Source organism: Cimex lectularius, unplaced genomic scaffold, assembly GCF_000648675.2.
Source record: "Cimex lectularius strain Harlan isolate CLEC.00 unplaced genomic scaffold, Clec_2.1 scaffold216, whole genome shotgun sequence".
Classification (NCBI taxonomy): Eukaryota; Metazoa; Arthropoda; class Insecta; order Hemiptera; family Cimicidae; genus Cimex; species Cimex lectularius.
This window is the reverse complement of record NW_019392801.1, coordinates 558657-584064: the sequence shown is the minus strand read 5'-3', so window position 1 is coordinate 584064 and position 25408 is coordinate 558657. Positions and strand designations below refer to the sequence as shown.

The following is a 25408-nucleotide window of genomic DNA, read 5'->3' as shown; positions in this document are numbered from 1 at the left end:
CTTTAAGATTAGGGTTATAAGGAGGATGGACCGAAACGAACCCGACCGAATCTAGTCAATCGGGCCGTTATCAATATCGTAAGGGCAGAACTGCTCCGAGCTTCGTTTTATTAATTGACTAATACAATCCGAAAACCGGTTTAAAAATCGAACATTTATTGAAAAATTTTAAAAATTTGTTTCAACGATTTCTCCCGGAGTTTCTTATTTTCGAGTAAGGCGACCGTCAGATCAACTGTTTGACTTTCCCTCCCCTTTTCGAACCGTTCGCCGGCCGTCAGGATAAAACAGGAGACAAAAACAAATGACTCCCAGGAAATTTATTTGTTTTAAAATGTCAAAAGAAAATATACAAAAGAAAATAGTTATTAAAAGCTTGAGAAAATACAACACAGTAAGTGTTTACAGCATTAATTAAAAATTGAAGCTCTAACGAATGATAAAAAATAGTTCACAAATGACACAATTACCCAATGGCCACCAAACCAATACAGACACCAACAAACACCAGTTATTAAAACAAAACTTTATGTTTAGTAAATTATTTATATATTTAATTGCGAATCTACATAGTAAGTTGTTACAGTAGTAATTATATTGTATTTCTAACAAATGATAAGAAGAGGTCATAAATGTGACAATTACCGCAATGGCGGCTAATTTAATACAGACCCAACAAATACCAGTTATTAAAAAAACGTTTATGTTTAATAAATTATGTATATATTTAATGTATCATGTTTAGTAATTCATATATCGTGAGATGCGGTCGGGTGTGATGTAGGTTTCAGAAAAACATTTTCTTTATCGTGCCAACGTTTCGATCTTTTATTGAGATCATCTTCAGGGCCTGGGATTTACAAACAATGTTTACATTTAACAAATACATTTAGGATGTGGATAAGTGAATTTATACAACACACTTATCCACATCCTAAATGTATTTGTTAAATGTAAACATTGTTTGTAAATCCCAGGCCCTGAAGATGATCTCAATAAAAGATCGAAACGTTGGCACGATAAAGAAAATGTTTTTCTGAAACCTACATCATACCAGACCGCATCTCACGATATATGAATTACTATCGATTAATGGTCACTAATCTCTACACATGTATCATGTTTAGTGACTGTTAATTAATGATTATTTAGAGATCGTGAGATGCGGTCTGGTGTGACGTAGATTTAGAAAAACATTTTCTTTGTCGTGCCAACATTTCAATCTTTATTGAGATCATCTTCAGAGCCTGGGATTTATAAACATTGCTTAAATTTTACAAATACATGTAGGATGTAAAAAAGGAACAAAGAGTATAAATTCATTTTTTCTTTCTTTTTTGTTTACATATTTTTACACAGAAGATGATCTCAATAAAGATCGAAATGTTGGCATAATAGAAAAAATGTTTTACTAAAGCCTACGTCACACCAGACCGCACCTCACGATCTCCAAATAATCATTGGCTAACAGTCACTAAAAACTGCACATTTAAACACCAGTTTAAAAAAATCTGTTTAATAAATTATTTATACATTCACAATTACAAATCTACACAGTAAGTTGTAAGGAGTAATTATAGTGAATTTATAATGAATGATAAGAACAGTTCATAAAAGCCACAATTACCACGATGGTGGCTAATTTATTGCAGACCCAGCAAACACAAGTTATTTTTAAAAAAATCTGTTTAATAAATTATTTATATATTTAATGTGTTGTGTTTAGTGACCATTAATTAACGATTATTCACAGATCGTGAGATGCGGTGTGGTGTGACATAGGTTTAGAAAAACATTTTCTTTATCGCGCCAACGTTTCAATCTTTATTAAGATCATCTTCAGGGCCTGGGATTTATAAACATTGTTTAAATTTTACAAATACATATAGGATGTGAAAAAAGAACAAAGAGTATAGCATTGTACAAATTCTTTTTTTCCTTCTTTTTTTTTTACATCCTACAGGTATTTGTAAAATTTAAACAATGTTTATAAATCCCAGGCCCTGAAGATGATCTCAATAAAGATCGAAACGTTGGCATGATAAAGAAATTGATTTTCTAAAAGCTACGTCACACCAGACCGCACCTCACGATCTCCGAATAATCATCGGCTAATGAAAACATTCTGTTTAATATATTATTTATATATTTAATTACAAATCTACATAGTAAGATGTTATAGAAGTGATTATATTCAATTTATAATAAATGATAAAAACAATTCATAAATGCCACAATAGCTTCTGAAATTATTTAAAAATTTGTACATTTTATTATTTTTGATTGTTATGATAAAACCAAAGAAAGTGCAATTAATATACCATCTTTAGGAATATTAAATGATAGTTTAAAAAAAACTACTTGCTTGAAATTTAAAATTCAAATTTGATGGTAGTAACTATGGTTTAGGTCTTGCTTATTGAATAGTTAGGTTTTGTTATCATCCATGTTCTATCTTGAGTCATATTTTATTTTTAAGGTGCATATAATTTTTTCTTCTATAATTCTTTTTAAACAAGAACTGAAACTTTATTTTTCCAAATTTCCACATCAAAAATGCATCCTGATATATTGATTAAAAATTGTTTTGAGAAAATGAATATGGCAAGCTGTTATAATAATATTGAAAAGAAGTTCAATTAATGCTGAGGCAAAAGGTACAATTTGCCAGAATGTTGCAGTGCTTGGGGAACAAAAACCCCGCTCCTTAGTATCCTCATGCTGAGGCAGACATCTGTAATTAAAAAGGACTTTTTGTTATATATAATAAAATATTATTTATTAATTTTTTGAATTTGTGAGGATCAGTAAAAAATGAGGTAGTTTAGAAAAACACCTTTTTTTCATTTTTTTGGCCAATGTTTTGACCTTTATTTGGAACATCTTTAGGGCATAAATTGTGGTACTAATCTTGTGGTGTCATATTGGTCGAAACGTCGGCAAAAAAGTGAAAAAAGGTGTTTTTCTAAACTACTTCATTCTTGACTGTTCCCCATGACTTCAACAAATTATGAAACAACAGGTCACTAAGGAACACATATTTATTGTTCTATTATTTAATGACAAATTAATTATGAGATTTCTCTGTGTTGGTGAGCTTGAAATTTGGTCATTACCAATCATTTGGGCTGCTTCTGGGTTAATCTGCCAGACATGTTTCAGCATTTCTCCAACGTTCAGTGGTCAGTCTGTTTTAAAATTATAAAACTAGACAAACCAACCACTGAAGAAGGTTTAGTGTTGAAATATGTTTGATTGGACAAAGCAGTGAAGCAGAACTAGATGATCGGAAACTACACAATAATGTTTCGCAATTTTTATAATAAAGAAAAGAAACTTGTGATAAAAATGCTGATTGTGAGTAGCTAAAATGCCAAATAATAATTTCATGTAATCATACTTTTTATCTAAGGCCTTGGTTGAGATGAAAAAGGAAGTATCATGAGCGGGATTTGAACCCACAATCTTCAGCTCAATATACTGCTACTCTAACCACTTGAGCTATCGTGACAAGTGGTTAAAGCAGCAGTGTATTGAGCCGAAGGTCACAGGTTCGAATCTCGTTCGTGACAATAACTTTTTCATATCAAGACTTTAGATAAGAAGTGTAATTACTTGAAATAATTAATACGTCAATTATGACTGTGAAACATATATTAATTAATTAATAATAGTTAAAATATTTCAATCACTTTCTGATTGTTTTAATAATTTGTAAAAATCAATTATAAAATTGTTTAATAGTTGTTGCTTTTCAAAGTTAATAAAGTTCTTTTTAATAACTTAATTGATAAAAAATAGAGTTTGAGTTCATCTAAAACATTAGTTTCAAACAATTTTAAGTTATCTTTAAAATAAATAAAATAATCTTAAAAGGTTTATCCATTAAAATATATGTACCCATTAAAGAGGTCAGTGTCAATAAAATTAGCAGAAGAATTATTAATTATTGTGCTTATAATAACTAATTTCACTATGAAATTTCTTTAAAGTCAGTGAGTGGTATGATGAAAAATGAAGTTGGGGTTTGATCTGTTTTGGTATGTCAGTTCAATTTTGGCAGGATTTTCTATTTCATATCCATCTTCTGATACTTATTGCAAGTATTTGTAGGCCGTTTCATACCTTGATGGATGTCCAGATTTATTATTAAAAAAAAAATTACCTTTCAATTCATGCTTACAACCAGGTAATAGGGGGCATCGGTGGCCGCAACGGTTTAGGCAATGGCCCTGCATTAGAACCCAATATACTTTTACAAATGATTTTTTTTTTTTTTTTTCAAAAACACCGGCACCCCGAGGGTTGATATAACCTCTGCTGTTGCGAACCCTCGTTAAAATCTAGGTGCCTAATAAAATAAACAAATAAAATAATGGTCCTTAATGATATAAGACTGTCTGTACATGGCTAGTTAGGCTGTGTAAAAAATTTGCAAATCACAAAATCAACCCAGAAATGTTTTGCTCAGTTCATTTATTTCCAATTCCAACATATTTAACATTAAACTTATGTAACAAAATTCCTAATTGACTAAAAATTAAAAGGTATCCCTAGTCCTACTGCATGTTTCAACTCCATTGATACAATTTCAATACTAAATTTAAATAAATATCAGTCAAAAATTATTATACTTATTAAATTGGATAATTATTAATCTGAATAATAGTAAAATGAAGTAAATTTAAAAGAGTCTTAGAAAAAATCTATTGCAAAAAAGAAATATTCATTTACATATCAATCAAATTTTTTGACACCTTAAAAATTAAGTACTTAATTAATAATATAACAATTTTTATTAATAATTAAAATCCATTACCAAATTCCTTGCTTAATTAGTTATTTATTTGTCCTCTTAATGGATTGAGGTTAAATTTAATTCATATTTCAAGTTGAATGGCGCAATAAAGTATTTAAATAGTTACAAATTCAGATAGCTCAGCTTATAAATTTTTTATTACTGTCTTAGCTAAATTTTTGAAATTGTTCTGTTGTTTAAATTCTAAAATATTAATTTTTTGGATTTTCAACTGATTCACCAATAACTTTATAGGCTGCAAAAGTATTTTTGCAGTTGGATGAAAAAGATAATTAAAAAAGTTTTACCACATTTTCGTGAGTGTATGTTTTCACTAAAAAATGAGTCGTAGTTCCAGAAGTCCATACTTTTCATGTGAAACTGTAAAGACAGTTAGCTCTAATAACTCTTGTTTTAAAAGCTGGATTTCTACTGAACAATGAACTCCATCCAGTATTGTTTTGTTGCAGATGATAGGTCTGTAATTCTCTGTTTATTTACAAAAAATCAACACTAAACTTTAGTTGTTTTTAAATGAGGATAAACAAAGCATGCTGGATTTCTTAAATCTTCTGTAGGATTATTTTTTCAGTTCAATTTGTTTGTGATAACATTGAAATTAATTTTATAGTGTTTGATTGACAGCCTAGTCTGCCTATCCTCGACTCTCTTGACCGGAAAATGTATGAATGTATTATTTATGAGCCGACAAACATCATGTGGTCATTGTCTTTCTTTCCCGCATCTTTGACACTGACTGTCTCATATTTTCTTCAATTGTTGACCTCTGAAAGTACCTCATGCTACTTATTAGCAATTAAGAGAACAAGAAAATCATAATCACATAACACAAAAGATTTTCAAGCTTCCCCCTCCCTTGGAAACCGCTAGAGACAAGAAGCCTGACTCCCGGATGGAACCACCCGTACAGTGTATTGTATGGAGGAACCCCACCAGGGCTTTAGTCCCGCAACGGGAAAGCATGGATATTCCGATGACGCTGATATCTTGTCACCTCTTATAACAAGACAAATCTGGTCACATTCACTCCTCCAGAGTACTTGATATTCCTAACAGAGGGTTTAAACCCTCCATTCACGCCAATAAATTACTTTAACTCTCCTGAAAACACACTCTAACACCAGTGTACTTGATATTCCTAAGAGATGGTTTTACCCTCCATTCACGCTAATAAATTACTTTAATTCTCTATAAAACACACTCTCACTTTAGAGTACCTGATAGTCCTAAGAGAAGGTTTATAACCCTCCATTCACGCTAATAAATTAATTTAACTCTCCAGAAAACACACTCACCCCAGAGTACTTGATATTCCTAAGAACGAGTTTAAACCCTCCATGCACGCTAATAAATTACTTCAACTTTCTGGAAACCACTAGTTTCCCTAGAGTACTCAATAATCGTCGGGGCGCCTCCATTCCCGCTAATAAATTACATTCACACACATAATACGTAAAACACACAGAACGTATATTTAAAAATTCTTATAGCCTAAGGTACTGAAACAGCGATCCGTGCCCACTGGTCGTGTCGTAAGGCAAAGCATAGGTCAACAGGAACTCCATAGCTCATACCTGCAGGCTTCTAGTTTTCTGCGTTGTAAAATATGTTCCACACATAATCTTTCGTGATATAGTTGCTCTTTCCCGCCAGCAAGTGCCCATGTGTAAGCCGAGTTTGACCTATACGACCTGGTACGTTTTGCCCTTTCTCTTCTCGATACGGCATCCGTGCGCCAGGGACCAATGCCTTCCACCGTAATTCGACATAATTTTGTGCCCAGCGATTTTTCCACTTTTGTTTTACATTATTTTTCATTAATCTTACCACATCTGCTTGGCAGACTGGATAGGGGTCGTATGTGGGCTGAAGCGGCCTCTTTGTCGATCGGAAAACAATGGGAAATCTGGCTACAAAAGCCAAAATATCATTAAAAATTAATCAATCATAATAACAATCAATGCCTAGGACGCAATCATTCCAAATTATAGTGAGTTAGGGCTCGAAATGTCCGTATGTAATGTAAATCCGATGTAAATCACTAGAGAAAAAAAATTAGTTGGAAAGATTTTGACATATGGCTTGTTAAATTTTAGGATCGGGAAGGAAGTCTTAAAGTAATAATTATAAGCTTTGCCTGATGGTTTTTATCTTTGGTTTATATAAAAAACCTAAGAATTAGACAATTCTCAAAAAAGATAACATTTATCAAACTTTTAGCAATCAAAACTACCTAGGTCGTATCAGTTCAAATGTCAGTGGGAAGAAAAATGATATTTTCAATCTATAATATAAACATTACCCCAGTGAAAATGAGCTATTACATGATGACATAGTGACGTGAAATATGACTAAAACTTAAGAGAAAGCCTTCGGGCATTTTACGTTATTATTCTCTCATAGTTCTTGTACCACTGAATCCTTATTTTGGAAAAATTACTTTAATCTTTTCTAATATGTTCACTATTTGGTCTAAAAGACATTTTGTGCACCGTTTCTCAGAATACGTACTAAACTTGTTGATTGGCAAGTCAACTCGTCATCAATTGTGCATCTATACCATCGCGGCATTCCTATCCGAATCATCGTCGCACTTTCTTTGTAGTAAATAAGTCCTAAAGTTCATTACCTCTAATAGACAATAGCTTGTATTTTTGGTCTTTCATATTCCGTGCATCGTGTCTTAGAGGAGTGGCTCTCATTGGCTCATATGTACGCAACGTTGGGAAGGAACTTTTATTATAGATTATCACATCCTTGTTTAGGTTTGGACTGGCCATATTTCAAACCTTCGACGTTCTGCTCTCAGATGTCCTAATTTTCCTTAGAAACCTCAAGTACCATTTATATCTAGTAGAATATTCAAGTTTTCCTGAATTCCCTTTTGAGTCAGGGTAGTCCTTTCATAATGCCACAGAACTGTCTGCAAGAACTACTGCAATCCTTGTTATGCTTACCGTTCTAATGTGATCTATGGCTAGTGTTATATCAAATGTACAGCCAATGGTAATGTTGATACTTTGAAATTGATACATTGGATTATTGGATTTTCAATTCCTCCCACCAATTGTTCATTTTGTAAAGGATGTGTACTGCTTCAAATTAAAGCACCTAAGGTTTAACTAAGTGCGTCCACTGTTCCTTACCATGTTTTAATGTAGGGTTCCGAGTATATTAACTTGTTATAAAATAATACGTTGACTCGTTTCTTCGAATAATGTTATTACAACTACGTTTATTATTTCTGTTGCAGATGTCCAAATGTGCACTTTATGGAATTGTCGTCATCCTTGTCTTCTTATCATCGATGGATTTATTTGTCGGACGCGTTGTGGCATTTCACCAACTTCAGTCGTACGTCGGTAAGTTTGTTCTTGTTTAATATTTTTGTATATGAAGGTTTTGTATGTTTAAGAAATGTATGTTTGTTTCTTTTCCTCTCTCCCTTTCACTCTCTCGCCCCCTCCCTCTCACTCTCTTTTATATTCGAGAGAAAAATTACTTTAATATGTTTGAATCATTTGTTAAAACGAAACTCATTTTTGTTGTAGATTTTATGATATATCAATCAAACTATCAAATATTTTACAAGTGCGTATTATCTAAATCTCGGATTGATATATGACCTTCTTTTTAAGGTGTTACTGAGATTAATGATATAACGATTGTGTCAGCATAACTTTTTTCTGTTCTGCCTGTCACAATTGTTACAATTTATTATTTTATTTTTCCTTATAACACATACTTTCTTTAAATTTAATTATTTATTATTGAAGAGTTCTATGTTATATCAATTGTCGTTTTAGTATAGCTTCGTTTGATGTCGTATCATACAACCCCTGTATAAAATAATTGTCGAAATACAGACAATTTCTGGTCTATTTTAAATCTCGTCATACCATAAGAGCATGAAACATAATGTAATAAACCTGTCAATAGTTCGATTGAATTACTGATTTTTTCTATCCAAATTTCTGTAGTTCGTGCATAGCTACTCAGTTGAGGAGGTTTTTTATTTTGCAGACGCATGGGGATCAGTTTGGCAGTAAAAAAAAACTTGGCAGAACATGTAAAACCTTTTATTTCTTAGCAATTCCCTTTTATTCTTCTATTTTTACCCTTTCGCTCTATGTTTTCCCTCGTTCATTGCTTTCTATTTCTCTCTTTCTTACATTCTATTACTCATCTAATTGTCCCTTTTTCTATATTTCTGTCTCTATTTTTTTTAACATTCTTTTTCCTATCATTGACTCTCTTACTTGTGTTTTTCTCTTTTTTTCTGTATCTCTTTCTTTCATGCTCATTATTTTCTCTTCTCTCACTCTCACTTTCTATCCTTCGCTTATTCTCCACTCTCTCTCACTTTTTCAGTATCTCTTTCTCTCATGCTCACTCTTCCTCTCTTCTCTCTCTCTCTCTCTCTCTCTTTCTTTCTCTCTTTCTCTCTTTCTCTTTCTCTTTCTTCTATTACTCTTATCTCTGCCCCTTTTTCTATATTTCTGTCTCTCTTTTGTTCTGCACTTTCTGGTTTACTGTCATTCATTATCTTACTCGTACTTTTCTCTCTTTCTCTCATGCTTTCTCTCTTCTCTCTTTCTTTTCTTCATTCTTCTCCACTCTCTCTCTCCCTACCTCTGTGGTCTGTCTGTCTGTCTCTCTCTTTCTCTCACTCTCACTCTCTCTCCCGTTTTTCTTTCTCTTCTCCATTTCTCTCTCTCGCTCTCTATCTCTATCTCTCTTTTCTTCACGATTAATTCAATCATACTCTCTCTTTCCTCTCTCTCTCCCTCCCTCCTTCCCTCCCTCCAGCTTTTCTTTTCTTTCTCTTAAATTTCTCCCATTGACACTCTTCTCTTCTTAATTTACTCACTCACTTTCTCCTTTTTTCACTTTCTATCTCTCTCTATCTCTCTCTCTCTCTCTCTCTCTCTCTATCTCTATCATTCTCTCTCTCTCCCTGTCTCTCTTCCTGTCCCTCTCCCTCTTTCTCTCTCTTCATTGTCACTAATCCCCTTACTCTAATTCTCTTCAATTCCTTCTCATTATATTTTTTTCTTTTTCGCACTCTATTTTACTCATGTCTACTACTCTCCATCCCTTATTCTTCCGTTCAACTTTTTGTTTCTCACTCTCTATTTTTCTGCCTTTTCATCCCTCTCCTGTTTTCATTCTTTACTCTTTTAAAACATTATTAAGAGTAATACGAGTACTTTTATTATTTTCTAAGTGAATAACTTATTGGTGAGTAGTAGTTTAATAGTAATTTAGTACTATTTTTTTATCCTTTCGTTTTACTAGTATGTTTGGATGAATCAGTGTAATGTAAACCACTCAACTAGGGAATTGAATCATTCAAATTTGTTTATAAACAGGAACTTATTTTAAACGAAAAACTGAATCATTTTGTATATTTAAACTTTTATATAAATTTTTAGCCGAGGGATATTTGGGAATAAGAAAATCGGCCGATGATTTGATGGAGGGACCAATGAAGTCGACGAGACGCTGTTTCCCCAGCTGCGGATTCCTGCATCCTCATCTGCATCCTGCGTCGATGCTGCACCCTCGTCGTCACTTATTTTGCGTCGAATGGGGGGGGGGCGAAAATTGGAAAATTATATGCCCAGGAGATGTAGACGTCGGGGCAGAACCGGTTGGGTGTTGCGACGTGACGTGTGGAACCGCGCGTGCCCCCTCCAAGCCTTGGGACGTCTTTTTATTATATTCCACAAGGCCGATGTCCCTTCAGTTCTTCCCTCACTGGCCATACAGCTGTTCCTTCGACGGTAAGTTTATATCAAGATAATATTAACGATGTATAAATTATACCTGCATCATGAACAACCGCATTGTACAATGCTAACTGCAAAATTGAGAAAAATTTTGAAAAATTATATGGTGATTGTACGACAAAAAAATATATTAAAACAAGGTATCCGGCAGATTTGCACTATATTTCGGTTTCTGAGGTAAAACAATAGTTTTTTAATAAATAAAAAGAACAGTCATCAAAAATAATAATTAATCTCATTTATAATTGTTTTTAATCACTAGTCAAATCCCAATTATTACTTTTGTATTCAAAACTGATACGTATTATGTTATTTCTAGCGGTACATAAAATATTGGTATCTAAATTGTCATTGTTTTTCATATTTTAAATGTTCTTTGTCTTTTTGTAATTATTGAAATAAAATGGGCTATTGCCCGTAAATAAAAAAATAAAAATTTAAAAAAAAAGCAAATCCATTATACACGGTGTTAGGCTAACTTTGCCAGTAGATACTACATACAAAATAGAACCAAAAAGTCCTAATTAACTATGGTCCAAATCTCAACAGTTTCGGAGTTATTCCTCTTCATCTGATTTTTAAAATTTCACGACCTTGCTTAAAATAAACAATGATAACTCCTAAACTAATTTTTTTTTAGTTTTGTAATTTTTAACCATGTTTGGTTCAACAATATGAAAATCGAACGAGCCCAGGTTATAATTTTCATGCTTATTTACTTTAAATCCTGTTAGAAAATTATACGTATAAAGACACTTTGCCATAAGTGGGCTTTTAGATTTTCAAAACTGATACGTATTATGTTATTTCTAGCGGTGCATAAAATTTTTAAACATTAACAATGAACATTTTGAAGAAAACAGTCAATACAATTTTTTTTTATCCCAGGCTTGTAAAACTAAACAATTTCGAAGCATAAAGGGTCACAAACATAAAAGAACCCTTATAGGCATAAAACATTTTGTGACCAATTTTTATTTTGTAGTCTTGAGTAAAACGTATGTCGTACAAATCATTTTAAAGTGGTACCGGCGACATCATCATACATTCCGTTTAAAATTAGAAGCCAGCTGTTTTATTTAAGGGATGATGTCTATGAACTTTTCTCGAGGGTTGCCGAAGAAGAAAAAATTTCAAAAATTTCTAAACTACCATTTCGAAACCTAGAAACCTGCAAATCTCAGAAAACGTACTCCATTTAATATCCTTTTTAGTGGTGTGATTGCTTTTTTAATAATTACTTATTTTCAAGATGAAGAAATTTATGAAGGAAAGGAAAAAACATGGTTGACAGATTGGTAAGGTGTAAAGATTAAAAAAACTTAAGGGCATTTTGAATGAATTTATTAAACGTTTTTTAATTTGGTTCGAAACCGAAATAATCCTTTAAACAAAGCTGCCGTCGTGTTGGTAAATAATTAATAAATAAACACATGCACTATTTCGGTTTCGATCCCAAATTAAAAAAACGTTTAATAAATTCATTCAAAATTTCCTTTAGTTTTTTTTTTTTAATCTTTCCACCTTACCAATGCGACAACAATGGTTTTTCCTTTCCTTCATACATTTCTTCATCTTTGAAAAAAGTAATTATTAAACCAGCAATTACATCACTAAAAGGGATATTAAATGGAATACGTTTTCTGAAATTTGCTGGTCTCTAGGTTTGGAAATAGTAGTTTAAAATCACCGTAAGTTTTTTACTTTGAAAAAAAAAATTTCTGTTCTGGCTACTGAAACGCTTATTACACCAACGTTTACAAGTTTAATATTTATCACATCCTATTGGAAATTTAACGTATTTTTCAATGGTATTTATGGATTTGTGCAAAAGATTTTAGTTCGGGAGTTATCATTGTTTATTTGAAACATGGTCGTGAAATTTTAAAAAATCAGAAAAAGGGTGAATAACACCGAAACTGTTAAGATTCGGACCATAGTTAATTAGGACTTTTTGGTTTTATTTTGAATATAGAATATACTGGCAAAGTTTGTAACACCGGTAGCCGTACACCCGTATAAATATTTATCTTTTTTTTTTTTAAATCTCAATTTGAAATTTTCTCTTCTTTGGCAACCCTCGAGAAAAGTTCATAGATATCATCCCTTAAAAAAACAGCTGGCTTTTAATTTTAAAAAGAATGATAAATGTTTTAAAATGAATTGTTCGAAGTACGCCTTACCGAAGGCTACAAATATAAATCGGTCATAAATTTTTTTATAGCTATAAGGGTTCTTTAATGTTTCTGCCCCTTTGTGCTTCAAAATTCTTTAGTTTTACAAGCCTGGAATAAAAAAAAAATATTGATTCTATTAACTGTTTTCTTTACATTCACACATACCCAATGTTCATTGTTAACATTTAAACAAATATTATGTACTGCCAGAAATAACATAATACGTATCGGTTTTGAAAGTCTAAAAGCCCACTTATGGCAAATTGTCTTTACACGTATAATTTTCTAACAGAATTTAATGCAAATAAGTATAAATTATAACCTGGCCACCTTCGATTTTTAAATTGTTGAAGCAAACAGGGCTAAAAGTTGTTAGGTAGTTTATAAGACTTACCATTTTCGTCTATTATCTATGTCTACGGGTCAATCTGGTCTTTCCATGCCACCATGCTGTTTTGTCTGACAGCCGTCCTTATGAATTTTACCATCCTCAATGGTTGGTCTTTACGTTTTTTCCCCCTGGATCTGATATTCATTATGTAATACCGAGAGAACGAAGCTACATTTTTTTTGTAAAGAAATATCCAGTCCTGCCAAAAACAACATAACAGTTTTGAAACTCTAAAAGCCCAATTGTGTCGAATTGTTTTTATAGCTATAAATTTCTAACAAGATAAAAAAAAGAAGAATAAAAATTATAACTTGTCCATCTCCCACTTTAAATTGGTGAAGCAAACGAGTTAAAATTTATAAAACTTACAATTTTTTCCAATTTTGAAATTTCTGCATATGATCATCCTGTTCTGTCTATGCTTGCCAGTTTTCTCTGCATGCTTCTGCATTGAGCCATAATCAGTGGTTGATCTGTACGTATTTTCTTGAATGTGCCTCCATTGTAGATCATTTTTATAATAGGTTTTAAAGCAAACAAGGACAGAAATTACAACTTGGCCATCTTCGATTTTAAAATGTCGTTTTAAAACTATGGTAAAAGTTTTAAACAATATTTTATCTAGTGTGAAATACATTTTTTTCATGTTTTCACCATTTCTTGGTCTAGTTGTTTTTCTTAAGTCTACCCTTATCGTATGGTAGGTTTTACTAGCTTAATGATAGAGAATATTAAAGTAGTTGATTTTAGCATAGTAAGATTTTTTTTAAAGGAATGCGTGATGAACGAGGTCCGTTTAGTGTAGGGATGTTGAACAGGCGCTGGGTCCGTCTACCTCCCCGGGGTTTGAGTTGAACGCATTTCAGCCTTGTGCCCTCGTCAGCGAGGTTTCAGTTTTCGAACAGAAATCCTCACTGAATTTTGAAAAAGGAAAAACCCCATGGGTTCGCCGTTTAGAAGACCCAATAACTTTAGTCATAAGGATATTCAAAAGGAGATTGAACTAATAATCCGATTTTTGTCTTAATAGCCAAAAAATATTAAAAAAGCAAGAAAAAATAAGATTTTCCGTTCTAGTTTTAAAATGAAATACTTGACGAATTTTTTTGTAAATTCATACTGAACGGTTTATTGTTTATGCCGGGCTTATTTGACGTTTTGCGCATTAAACTACAATATTAAAAAATTAATCTTTGAAATGAACTACAAAATTTATGTGATGATTTTTGTTTTGTAAACGATAACGTTCAATACAATTTTAATTAGAATTTTTTAAACGATTTTCGTTGGTGTACTGTATCCATTGTCGTTCAGATTGTAACATTTCGACATTTTTGCAAGCAGTTTGACGTACTTGCGTGTTGTTAGAAAACAACAGATAAACGAGTGTAGGGGAAAGTAGAACACGTTCTTTTTTGGCGTTTTTTAAATTCACTTGTTCCTTTGTAACACAAAATCAAAGATATTGCCAAATCGAAGGGAAAAAAACACCTAGTAATAAGTTTGAAATAATCTAGCTTTTTATGAATATATCCTAATATTTGAAACTTTAATTAGATGATCATATCTGTTGACCACGTGAAGTATTAAAAATAGTTTCAAATTAGTGATGAAGAGGTCGAAAGCTTGACGAAGGAACTAAGTGTTTCCTTTATTTTAAAATTAGCCTTAACTTCGATTTTGTAAATTAAAATATTTGAATACAAAAGTAATAATTGGGATTTGACTAGTCAATAAAAACAAAATTATAATATTAAATACTGGGCACTCTCAACACGACAGACTAGAATGACACATCTACACGGAAAACAAACACTTTGAGCTCTGAAGATGATCTCAATAAAGACCGAAACGTTGGCACGATAAAGAAAACGTTTTTCTAAAACCTACATCACACCAGATCGCACCTCTCGACCTCATAATAATAATCATTAAATATCAAATAATATCAGTTATATCGTGTTATAGGAAATTTAAATGTTTTTGCAAAATCAAATAAATTTGAAGTATTTGGACTTGTATAAGCTCAAATCCGCGCATTTGTGTACAATACATACATACACATTTGTCTTTTTCTAGTCCATCGGCAATTCCAGCTTTTGTAATTTACAATAAATTACCAGCACTCGGGTGCTGGCAGCAGGTAGGTCAGTTCAGCACCCAACACATGCAGTTCCTAGATCCCAATCTATTCACATTCTGAATCATTATTAAATACATGCTTTACTTCATTTACATTAACTCAGGGTGGTAGAGTATTTGGTATTCCTCCATTATCCTTAACACCTATTATAACTAACCTATTTGAGGGCCGATGGGTAATCAATATCCCGCCATCTTACACTACACATTCACGCTAATAAATACATTCGCTTTCAACACATGCTCGGGACAGAAAACTATATACAATACAACAATCCTGTTTCCTCCAAGAATCGGAACAGGTGACTTAAGCTTGAAATAAATTAATAATCTGCGATTTTTTGAACCAAGGTGGGAAAAAAATCCTAGATATAATTTGTAAATTTAAAATAAAGAAATGATCTGTGAATTCATTTTGTCAAGTAGATTTCTATTCGGACGTGAACAAAAGCGCCTTTAGTGATATCAATGAGTCCTGAGGGGAAAGATGAAACAGAAATTTCATTGTTGCTTGTTTATCCCTTAGGCGTTCATAGTTTCATCAGTAAACAAATACCACTTTCTAGGAAATCCGCGATCGAGAAAAAAAGCATTAAGAAAACAACGGGACAGATAAGATAAAAACTTAAATTTCTCTTTTATCGTTTTATCGTCTTGCATTCCAATTGGATGGAAAACATTGTAGAATTTAAAAACTTATCATGTTTTCGATGCTACCATATTACATTTTTTATGGGATGATATATTAGTTTGAATAATTCTATGATTAAAAACAATTATGTAGTATAATTGATTTGTTTTTATAGTATATACAGGTGATTGACGAATTCTTTAATAAACATCAGAAGTGTGTCTACATCCAAAATGCAACACAAATTTTTCTCTTAACCTCTGTCTGATTCTCTATTATTATAAAGATTTTTTCCAGAAAAACTCGAGTTTGTTAGTAAAGTAAGGGCATATTTTTTGAACCATTAGTGTTAGTACAAATTTGAACCCAACGCTAAAAAACTGATCAACTTTCATCCCAAAAAGAAAAACAACCTAATAACTCCCTTCACCCTTTCCCAACTATCTACAAAAGCTATTATCTTCATAAACTACTATTCAACGCCCATTTCCCTACGCTTTGGAAATTTTCTTCCAACAGAATAAACCTAAAACCTGAAAAAACCCCAATCCTGGCTCTTACTGACCCATCAGCCTTTTGCCCATCTTTGGCAGAATACTGGAAAAGATCCTAGATCCGCCTGTCAAGAAAATTCCTACAAACAGAATTACCCATCATCAATTCGAGTTTGGAAGTTGCCACTCGACTGTCCAGAAAGCACACTGCATCGAAGACTTCATTTATACATTCCTTGTGCTAAAGCAATATTGCCCTGGTGTGTTCTTGGATTACCAAGCCTTTGGCTGAGTATGTCACTTTGAACTATCGTGGAAGCTCAAAAACTAGCACCTATTACCTAGGTCTCTACGTCCAAAGGTTCTTAACTAACGTCACTTCCAAATATCCTATAAAACTTCATTATCTCCTATCCATCAAATTCTAGCAGGTGTCCCACAGGGTAGCGTCCTCGCTCCTCTGCTTTACTCAGTTTATACCTTCCACTTACCGTCTTGTTCTTTTTTTCTCATCGAGCCAAACTAGCCAAATCCCTGTTACTAGAGTTTCCATTCATAGCTATATTCATCATCTGAACCCTTTCGTCAAAAACCTGTCAACCACCAGGTTACTTAATAATCCTCAAAGAAGATTGATACAATAACGGCTTCCATAGCTGGATGGTTGATGTCCATGTTTCCCTTTTATTGTTCCTATGTATGAACTATCTGTCTTTCTTGTTACATCGAACGAACAGTCCAGTTGTAAAATAGAAGAAAATTAAAAAAAAATAGGAAACGTCTTATTAAGGCTTTTGTTCAATTTTATTTGGAGCAGAAATAATCCAAATATACAGACATTTTAAAATGGCAAAATTTAGAAAAAGTTTCAATTGAATTGTGAATTTTTCGTTTAGATAGTATTTCGCAAAAAATTCACTTATCTTTGCTCCTCCCAACGGTACACTCAAGTTCGCAATTCCAACTTAAATTGTGGATGAAAATTAAGCAATAATGTGAAAAACGCTGAGTTCAAAACAAATTTATCCCCTAACAATCTAATCGCAAATAGCGCATAAAACATAAACAGAATAAATAATGGTAGTAAGCAATGTAATTTTGTACCTAGTGTACAAGATTGTGAATTAGAACGTCATGAATGCTGACATGACAAAAAGAAATCTTTTATTCAACAAGAAAATTGAACCAGACCATTTTAATTTTTATCCTGTGTAATCAGGCAGTGTTTCAATAGTTTAACAATTAGTGGTTTACTAGAAAGGTTTTTATAAACTGTTAAATAAATTGACTTTATTAATTTCTAAACTTTTACAAAATTGGCACAGTATACTCAACAAAATGTTCCCTGGTGATAGCAAATTATTTAAAATAAAATACAATTAAATCTACAAATATTCTGCCTATCTCATTAAAAAGGTGGACATGCTCGAATCAATTTATTGGTAACAGTTATGCTTACAGCCCAGAACATAAAGCGATATGTTCAAATATATGGAAAAAAATTCGGTCGAACAATTCTAACCTTGTCGTTCCCCCTTTTTCACGCAAATTAATATCACACTTAAAAAACAATAAAACGCCAGCTCAGACGGAATGTGAAATAATTTATTTAAGCGTTATACACTGCAAAAATGTGCTCATGTACTGTCACTTTCCAAATATACGGAAAACCGTTCATTTTCGTTTTAAAACAGACTTTTTTTTACGAGGGTTCGCAACAGAAGAGGTCATATAAACCCTCACGGTGCCGGTGTTTTTGAAAAAAAGCCCATTTGTAATTGGAGCGCCGTGTCAACGCCTAAACCGTTACGGCCACCGACGCCCCCCTACTATCTGTCTTATGAAATAGTTAAAATGGTTGTTCTAACAAGAATCAACAGAACAATGTTTCTAATAGTAAGTGCCATACAAGAGTCGTGGGTCCCAAGGTTCAATTCATGGGCCCATACTATTCACCATTTACATTAATGACGTCACTAAATTAAAGTTGAACTATATGATTCTGATGACGCTGATGACACAGCTTTTTTTCAAACAAAGGGCACTTTATAATTCCATAGTGAGGCCGACATGGATTTACGGACAGATAGTGTGGGATTCAGCCAAACATTCCTATTTCCCCTGAATCTTAAGTGGCCAATCCACAGTCGTAAGAAAATTCCTTGACGGTCCTTTTTATGTTCACAAAGAGAGTACCCATATAGACCTAAAAATTCTCCCCGTTATCGCCAATTTCATACAAACCTCACAACCACCATAATGAACCTCAAAATGAAAACTCTCATTCAAACGAATTCTGTCCAACCCTCTTCGACGATAAAAAAAAGACGATAATCGAGAGATCTCCTTTCCAGGATAGTGAAACTAACCATAATATTCTGTTAAAAAATCTTAGTTTCTGTAATAATTCCATTATAAATAAACAGGGCAGAAATCCTGCTTAAACCTCATGGTAAAAAATGAATTTTTAAAGAAACTATATAAATCTGTAAGACCAACAGCTGAGGTCATCGCCGGCTCTCTGCGGTTATTCTTCTTTTTCTTTGTCTTTCACGTTTATTGTTTTAAAATGTCAGGTTGTCAACTACATATAGTATACATGTACACATCACCACCCGAAGCAAACAGAAGTTTATAGAAATGATGAATGATGGAGTGAGTGTTCATTTCAAGTTCAATCCTTTTTTAAAAAAGATATTTCCTACTCACAATAAGTTGTTTTCCAACGATCCGGATTTCGAATCCTTACCTCATCATCAGGTTGAAGGATTTCTACAACCATGCCCAAACAACTTACTGTGAGTAGGAACTATTTTTTAACAAAAGGATTAAACAGAAGTTTGGTCACATTCACCCCTCCCCCCCGGTATCGATACTCCTCGGGGCAGGGTTGAACCCACTCCATTCTCGCTAACAAGTTCTTTTTACTCTCCAGACATCATACACTCATCCCAGAGTACTCGATATTCCTCGGGGCAGAGTTAAACTACACCTACCTTTTACGCTAATAAATGACATTCATTGTAATAAATTAATATAAACACAGCACCCTCTATCCAGACAAAGAAATCTGGTCACATCACTCCCCCGGAATACTCGACATTCCCTGGGGCATGATCGAACCCACGCCTTTCTCGCTAATAACTTCTTTTTATTCTCCAGATGTCATATTCTCACCCCAAAGTACTCGATATTCCTCGGGGTGGAAATTGTGAGATTGTGTGGTCATCATCTTTCAGACACGCAATATGGTTAATGTGTTGGCAACTTAGATACTCATTAAAATCATAATCTCCCAGATAGATAGGTAAAAAGATGTAAATTTTAACAATATATTAAGTAGTAACGTGACAGAACCAACGATAAAGATTGTGAAAGACAGCCAAACCCAGCTAGGGTAGGCGGACCAAAATAATCGATAACGACCAAATATTTTCTATAGTGTGGTTGATCAAGAAATATCTAGACTTGGTTACATTTTTGACATCTCGAACTCCCCAAGTGAACTGAATTGTGCAAACCTTTTGACTAAAAACTGTATTTTCTCTTGGTTACAAGGACTTGATTCATTAATATGAAAATTTTTTATGTGACTGATATTTTCTACGAGGTATCTAATTTTTTTTTAAATTTAAAACTATTGATGCAAAATCGAAAATCATACTTTTCTGTCATCTTGAAATGATAGTTATTTATAAAATAAGAAAGTTGTAAGATGCTTCTGGTTGAATATTATAAAATAATAGTCACAATTTTAAAATAAAAATTCGAAGTAATTCGCGTTTTTTTTTTAATTTTTGCGATATTCTAAGAGCTTTCTTCAGACTGGGAAAAGATAAGAATAAAACAGATAAGAAATGGACAAGAGTCGATTGATTGCAACATATCCTCGCTTGAAAAAAATCGAACATTTTTCAACTAAGTTTGTTGCTATTTTGTTGAAATATTTTCTGATAATCTGGGATTGCGGCGTTGCATATAAAAAATTGAAAAATGGCAAATATAATAGGTTGCAAGCTCTTGAAATGTGAATTTTTAAACAAAGAACTTGCCTATTTGCAGAAAAAAATTATGAAGTATTATTGAGCAGTTATTGTGGTGTTTATTTATCAGCATAAAATGAGATTGGTTGTAAGATCTGCCAAATTATTTTCCCATGCTATTTCTGCTTATCTTATCTGTTTCGTAAAAAAATACATCTAACACAAAGCAAACACGGAACCGATCCTCGCCAACACTGGTCATCAAAATTCCGAATCGACGGAATTCGAAGAGGAATTTTCATAAAGGCCATTCGGATCAAATGAAAAGTTGATATCAACATGAAAAGGGGCCCGCAGTGGCCGGCAGGGCAGTGAATTGGCTCTATTATTTAATAGGTCTGAGTCCACCGAGTAAATTTTTTGCACCGTCATCATTTAGAGCCAATGCAGCTTTTTACGTACGCAAAAACTAGGCACTGTCTTACGAAAAAAATTTAAAATTTATTTAACAAAATTTTTTCTAATAGTACAAATTGACCTTTTAAACCATGATTGTTTTCACCCAAAACAAACTTTTTTCCAAATTAAATTAAATATTTACAAACGAATTCATCCTTGATTTAGAAAAGTTAAGGTCTAATTGACCAAATTATCTATTTCAATTAATTATTCCTTTTATGTAAAGTCTTGGTTGAGATGAAAAAATAAGTGTCACGAGCAGGATTCGAACCTACCGGGAATCCAGCCGAAGGTCGTGGGTTCGAATCCCGCTCGTGACACAGACTTTTTCATCTCAACCTAGACCTTACATAAAAAGAAAAATTAATTGAAATAATTAAAGTAAAAAGTTAAAGTAAAGTTCGTTCAGGTATTATTGTTTCACTTACTAACGCAATCATAAAAATATCAGAAAACACCAACAAAACTTTTTTTCGAGAACCCTCGAGCTAAACTAGTATTGCCCAGGTTCTTGGATATACGTCAAGCCTTTGATCAGTTATGTCATTCCGGATTCTTGCAGATGCTTATGTGCATTCTACCAGTTAACTTATACTAAGATACTACCTTATCTATCAGTATCTATAACATTCTACGTGGAGTCCCACAGGGCGGTGTCTTCGCTCCCTTGCTCAACTCACTTTACGTCCGACACTTTCACCCTTACATTCTTCCGTGAAACTTCAATAATTTGTTTTGATAATGAACCACTCACATCTTACAGAAATCTCCAAAACCAAGTGCATATTCGCGAATCTCGGCTCTGATAGTGGAAAATTAAAACCGACAAAACAAATATTCACAACGCTGCTTAAATTCGTATCATTTTTTGTGATGTATCCAGCTTTAAGTGATCGATATATCGACCAGTTTTTTATTCACGAATAATCACGACATGGTCTTGATGACAAAAAAGCAAACAATTATTACTGCCAAGCTTTCGACCTATTTTAAGGCCATCTTCAGGGCGTTTGAATACATCCCAAAGTCGGGGCTAAGTCTGTCTTCGAAAAAAATTGAAATATTCTATTAAAAATTTAATTATGTCAATTTGTAGAAATATTTAAGATTGTTTTGCTCAGACGATGACCTTAAAAAAGGTGGAACTTTTGGCAATAATCATTGAGCTGCTTTTTTCATGTAGACTATATCGTGGTCCAGATTATTCGTGATTTTAATAAAGTTCCATTTCGTTTTTCCATTTGGTTTTTTTCCTAAAGCGCAGACATTTAAAAAAAATTCCAAAATCAATTTAATATTGAAAATGTTTAATTTTTCTTGCTAAGAATTCGATTTTATTTATAAAAGATGTTCAGTTTAATTTGAAAAAGTTTTAATTAAATTTGAAAACAGTATGTACTTAATATATAGCATAATTTTTTAAATTGCTTTTCCTGTTGCTTCCATATTCTGTGTTCATATTTCAGTGAAAGTAAAATTATTTACTATTCATTAGTGAAAAAGACGTCCATAGATGTAATAATAAACACAGAATATACAAATAAAAGCAAAAACAATTTGCAAAAATAAAATAAATATATAAATTTTTCAATAGGCTTGTTATAGAATGGTTGTTTTCTATTTGTAATTTTATTGTACATGAAAATTTAGGGGTAAGGTCCAGGAAAAAGGCGTTCAAATTGGCATTATATCTAATTTTCAATATGAAATTTTACAAATATTTTAAGTTATAAGTGTAGCAGTTTTATATTCAAACCTAGGGATTCGGCCAAGAAAAGAAACTGAAAAGCTGATATTAATCATATCTAAATAATTTTGTGTACATTTTTTTAATAATTATTCAGAAATCGTGAGATGCGGTCTGGTGTGATTTAGGTTTCAGAAAAACATTTTCTTTATCGTGCCAACGTTTCGAGTTTTATTGAGATCATCTTCAGGGCTCAAAGTGTTTGTCTTCTGTGCAATCGTGCCATTCTTGCGTGTCGTGTTGAGAGTGCCAGTGCGATATATGGTCACTAATCGCCACACATTTTTCTAATATTTTACTAGGCTGTGTTACTGTATAAAAAATAAATATTCCATTGGATTCAGTCAAATTTAATTGTGATTGAACTCGTTCGTTGGTTATTTACGGGTTTTATCGTTTTATATTTATATTTTTCACTTTCATGGAAAACTGCTTTCACTTAATGTCAGTTAAGCCGGTGCAAGAATATTTCAAAAACAATTATTTGTAAGTATTGAAGTTTTAAGCTGTGCTTCAAAGTGTGGGAGTATCAATATAATTTATTAAATTTTTTAAGTCTCATGCAACTCTATTACAACACGATAACGTTTTCAGTAAATACTCGGTCAACTTAACCTTTCCGTACTTTGCCCTTAAATAATCCGTCGTGAATGATGGATGGCTCTAGGTATTCCCAGGTATTCGAGTGGATTTGGCGGCGTGGCATGGGTAATCGGCCAGGTATTAAGACAGGCAATATGTCAAAGCTCCACAATAGGCCGGTGACAAAACGTCTCAAAAATATATATCCCAAGCAAAAAAATTCCCATTGTCGAAAAATATAGTTAATCAATCTGGTTAAGTGTTATTCATGGGAGACGTCGGGAGAAACCCGTAGTCACAGGTTCTTCTGAGGTGAATAAAAGCCTACGTGGTCATGGATGACTAAGAAGAATCAAAATCGTCTGTATTCAAATAATTTGTAATTTTTGTAATCTCAATACTGTTTAAATTATTAAACAGCTCAATTATTGTATTATTGCATTAAATATTAATAAACAATAATTAGATGATTAAAAAAAAAAGAAATTCCAATTAAAAAATTTTGATAGATGGTGTGCGGGGAGTTCACGAGGGAGAAAGAGAAGGAGAAAGAGAGAGAGAGAGAGAGAGAGAGAGAGAGAGAGAGAGAGAGAGAGAGAGAGAGAGAGAGAGAGAGAAATATATAGGAATTGATTGAATGTTTAACCATTTATTTGTAAAAATACGTCTCTATGACGTTTCTTACACAGAAAGAGAGAGAGAGAGAGAGAGAGAGAGAGAGAGAGAGAGAGAGAGTGAGAGAGAGAGAGAGAGTGAGAGAGATATATGAATTGATTGATTGTTTAACCATTTATTTATAAAAATACGTCCCTATGACTTTTCTTACACAGGAAGAGAGAGAATGAGAGAGAGAGAGAGAGAGAGAGAGAGAGAGAGAGAGAGAGAGAGAGAGAACTGACTAAACATTACATATATATTTAAACAATAAAATTTGGTAACTACATTTTGTATTTTTTCAAGTACTGGTTTATTTATTTGTTATGAAAAAGGATCGTCTGCACAAAAAAAATGTTATTTTGAGTTTGAGTTGTTTAAAGTTTCTTGAGGTGAGAATATCAAAAGTGGTTCGGATTTTTTGTTTGATCTTGAAGGACAAAAAAAAGTGATCTTGACTAATTAAGGGTTATGTTTCAGGGGCTGCGATGGAGGGGATGAGGGCTAACTGCTATGGGGTAGTTGTTGCCTCAGTCCGAATGGGATGGCCGTCAAAGAAGGCAAGGATGTGGCCACCAACAACAACCATGTGTACCATCCTATTACCGAGCTAGTATCGTTCCAGCCGAAGAGAAGCCGATTCAAGTTGTACGCACCGGTAATTATGTACCCGAGGAAGCGGCGGTTCGTGTACCTACTGCTGTTCTTCTCCATTAGCTTTTCATTCGGTTTGATGTTCTTCACGAAAAGGCCGGTCGACAAGTGTCAACGGGGAAAGCAGCCGTTTCCCGAAATGGTCACCGCGGATATAAAACCCAAGGCGAAAATCTCCGGTGGGAAGAAGTCGCTCCTTTTCGTTGGGGTGATGACGGCGAAGAAATATTTGTCGACTCGGGCCACGGCCGTATACGAGACTTGGGGTCGAAATGTTCCCGGTAAGATAGAATTTTTTTCCTCCGAATGGTCCACCGCCCCTAGCAACAGACCGGACCTGCCTCTAGTCGCGTTAAAAGGCGTCGACGACTCATATCCTCCGCAGAAAAAGTCTTTCCTCATGCTTCAGTACATGTGGGAAAATTACGGAGACGAATTCGAGTGGTTCTTAAGAGCGGACGACGACGTCTACATCCGGCCGGATAAAATCGAACCCTTCTTGAGGTCCGTCGACTCCAGCAAGGCTCTGTTCATCGGCCAGGCGGGCAGGGGCAACCAGGAAGAATTCGGCTTACTCAGCCTCGAGTACGACGAGAACTTCTGCATGGGCGGCCCGGGTGTAATCATGAGCAGGGAAACGCTCGCCAGGGTGGCACCTCACGTCAAATACTGTCTCAGGAACCTCTACACGAACCACGAAGACGTGGAACTGGGACGATGCGTCCAAAAATTCGCAGGGATACCATGCACTTGGTCCTACGAGGTATGTAATATTTTTTTCACAGTTTCAATATCAAAAGGAAGAGGAATTAATAGACTCATACATATTTCTGAACTGGTGATTAACTACTGGAAAAAAAATTTATAGTCTTTTTTTCATTCA

At 33.5% G+C, this 25408-nt stretch overlaps 1 protein-coding gene across 3 annotated transcripts; it reads left to right on the top strand.

Annotated features, from left to right (window-relative positions):
- The first annotated feature begins 207 nt into the window (after positions 1-207).
- On the top strand, positions 208-25408 carry LOC112127324 (chondroitin sulfate synthase 1-like). Of its 3 annotated transcripts, none has more exons than XM_024228078.1 (4): positions 208-394; positions 8073-8181; positions 10255-10605; positions 24352-25315. In XM_024228078.1, the coding sequence occupies exons 1-4, from the start codon at positions 305-307 to the stop codon at positions 24483-24485; spliced, it is 684 nt and encodes a 227-aa protein (XP_024083846.1). In that variant the 5' UTR covers positions 208-304; the 3' UTR covers positions 24486-25315. The 3 variants fall into 3 exon arrangements, with proteins under 3 accessions (XP_024083846.1, XP_024083847.1, XP_024083845.1); XM_024228079.1 differs by lacking the exon at positions 208-394 and adding an exon at positions 5454-5481 and having other exon boundaries at positions 24352-25314; XM_024228077.1 differs by lacking the exons at positions 208-394; positions 8073-8181 and having other exon boundaries at positions 10463-10605; positions 24352-25408.

Coding starts and splice junctions, on each gene's coding strand:
- LOC112127324 (XM_024228077.1), top strand. CDS start 24,416: ATGGCCGTCAAAGAAGGCAAGGATGTGGCCACCAACAACAACCATGTG.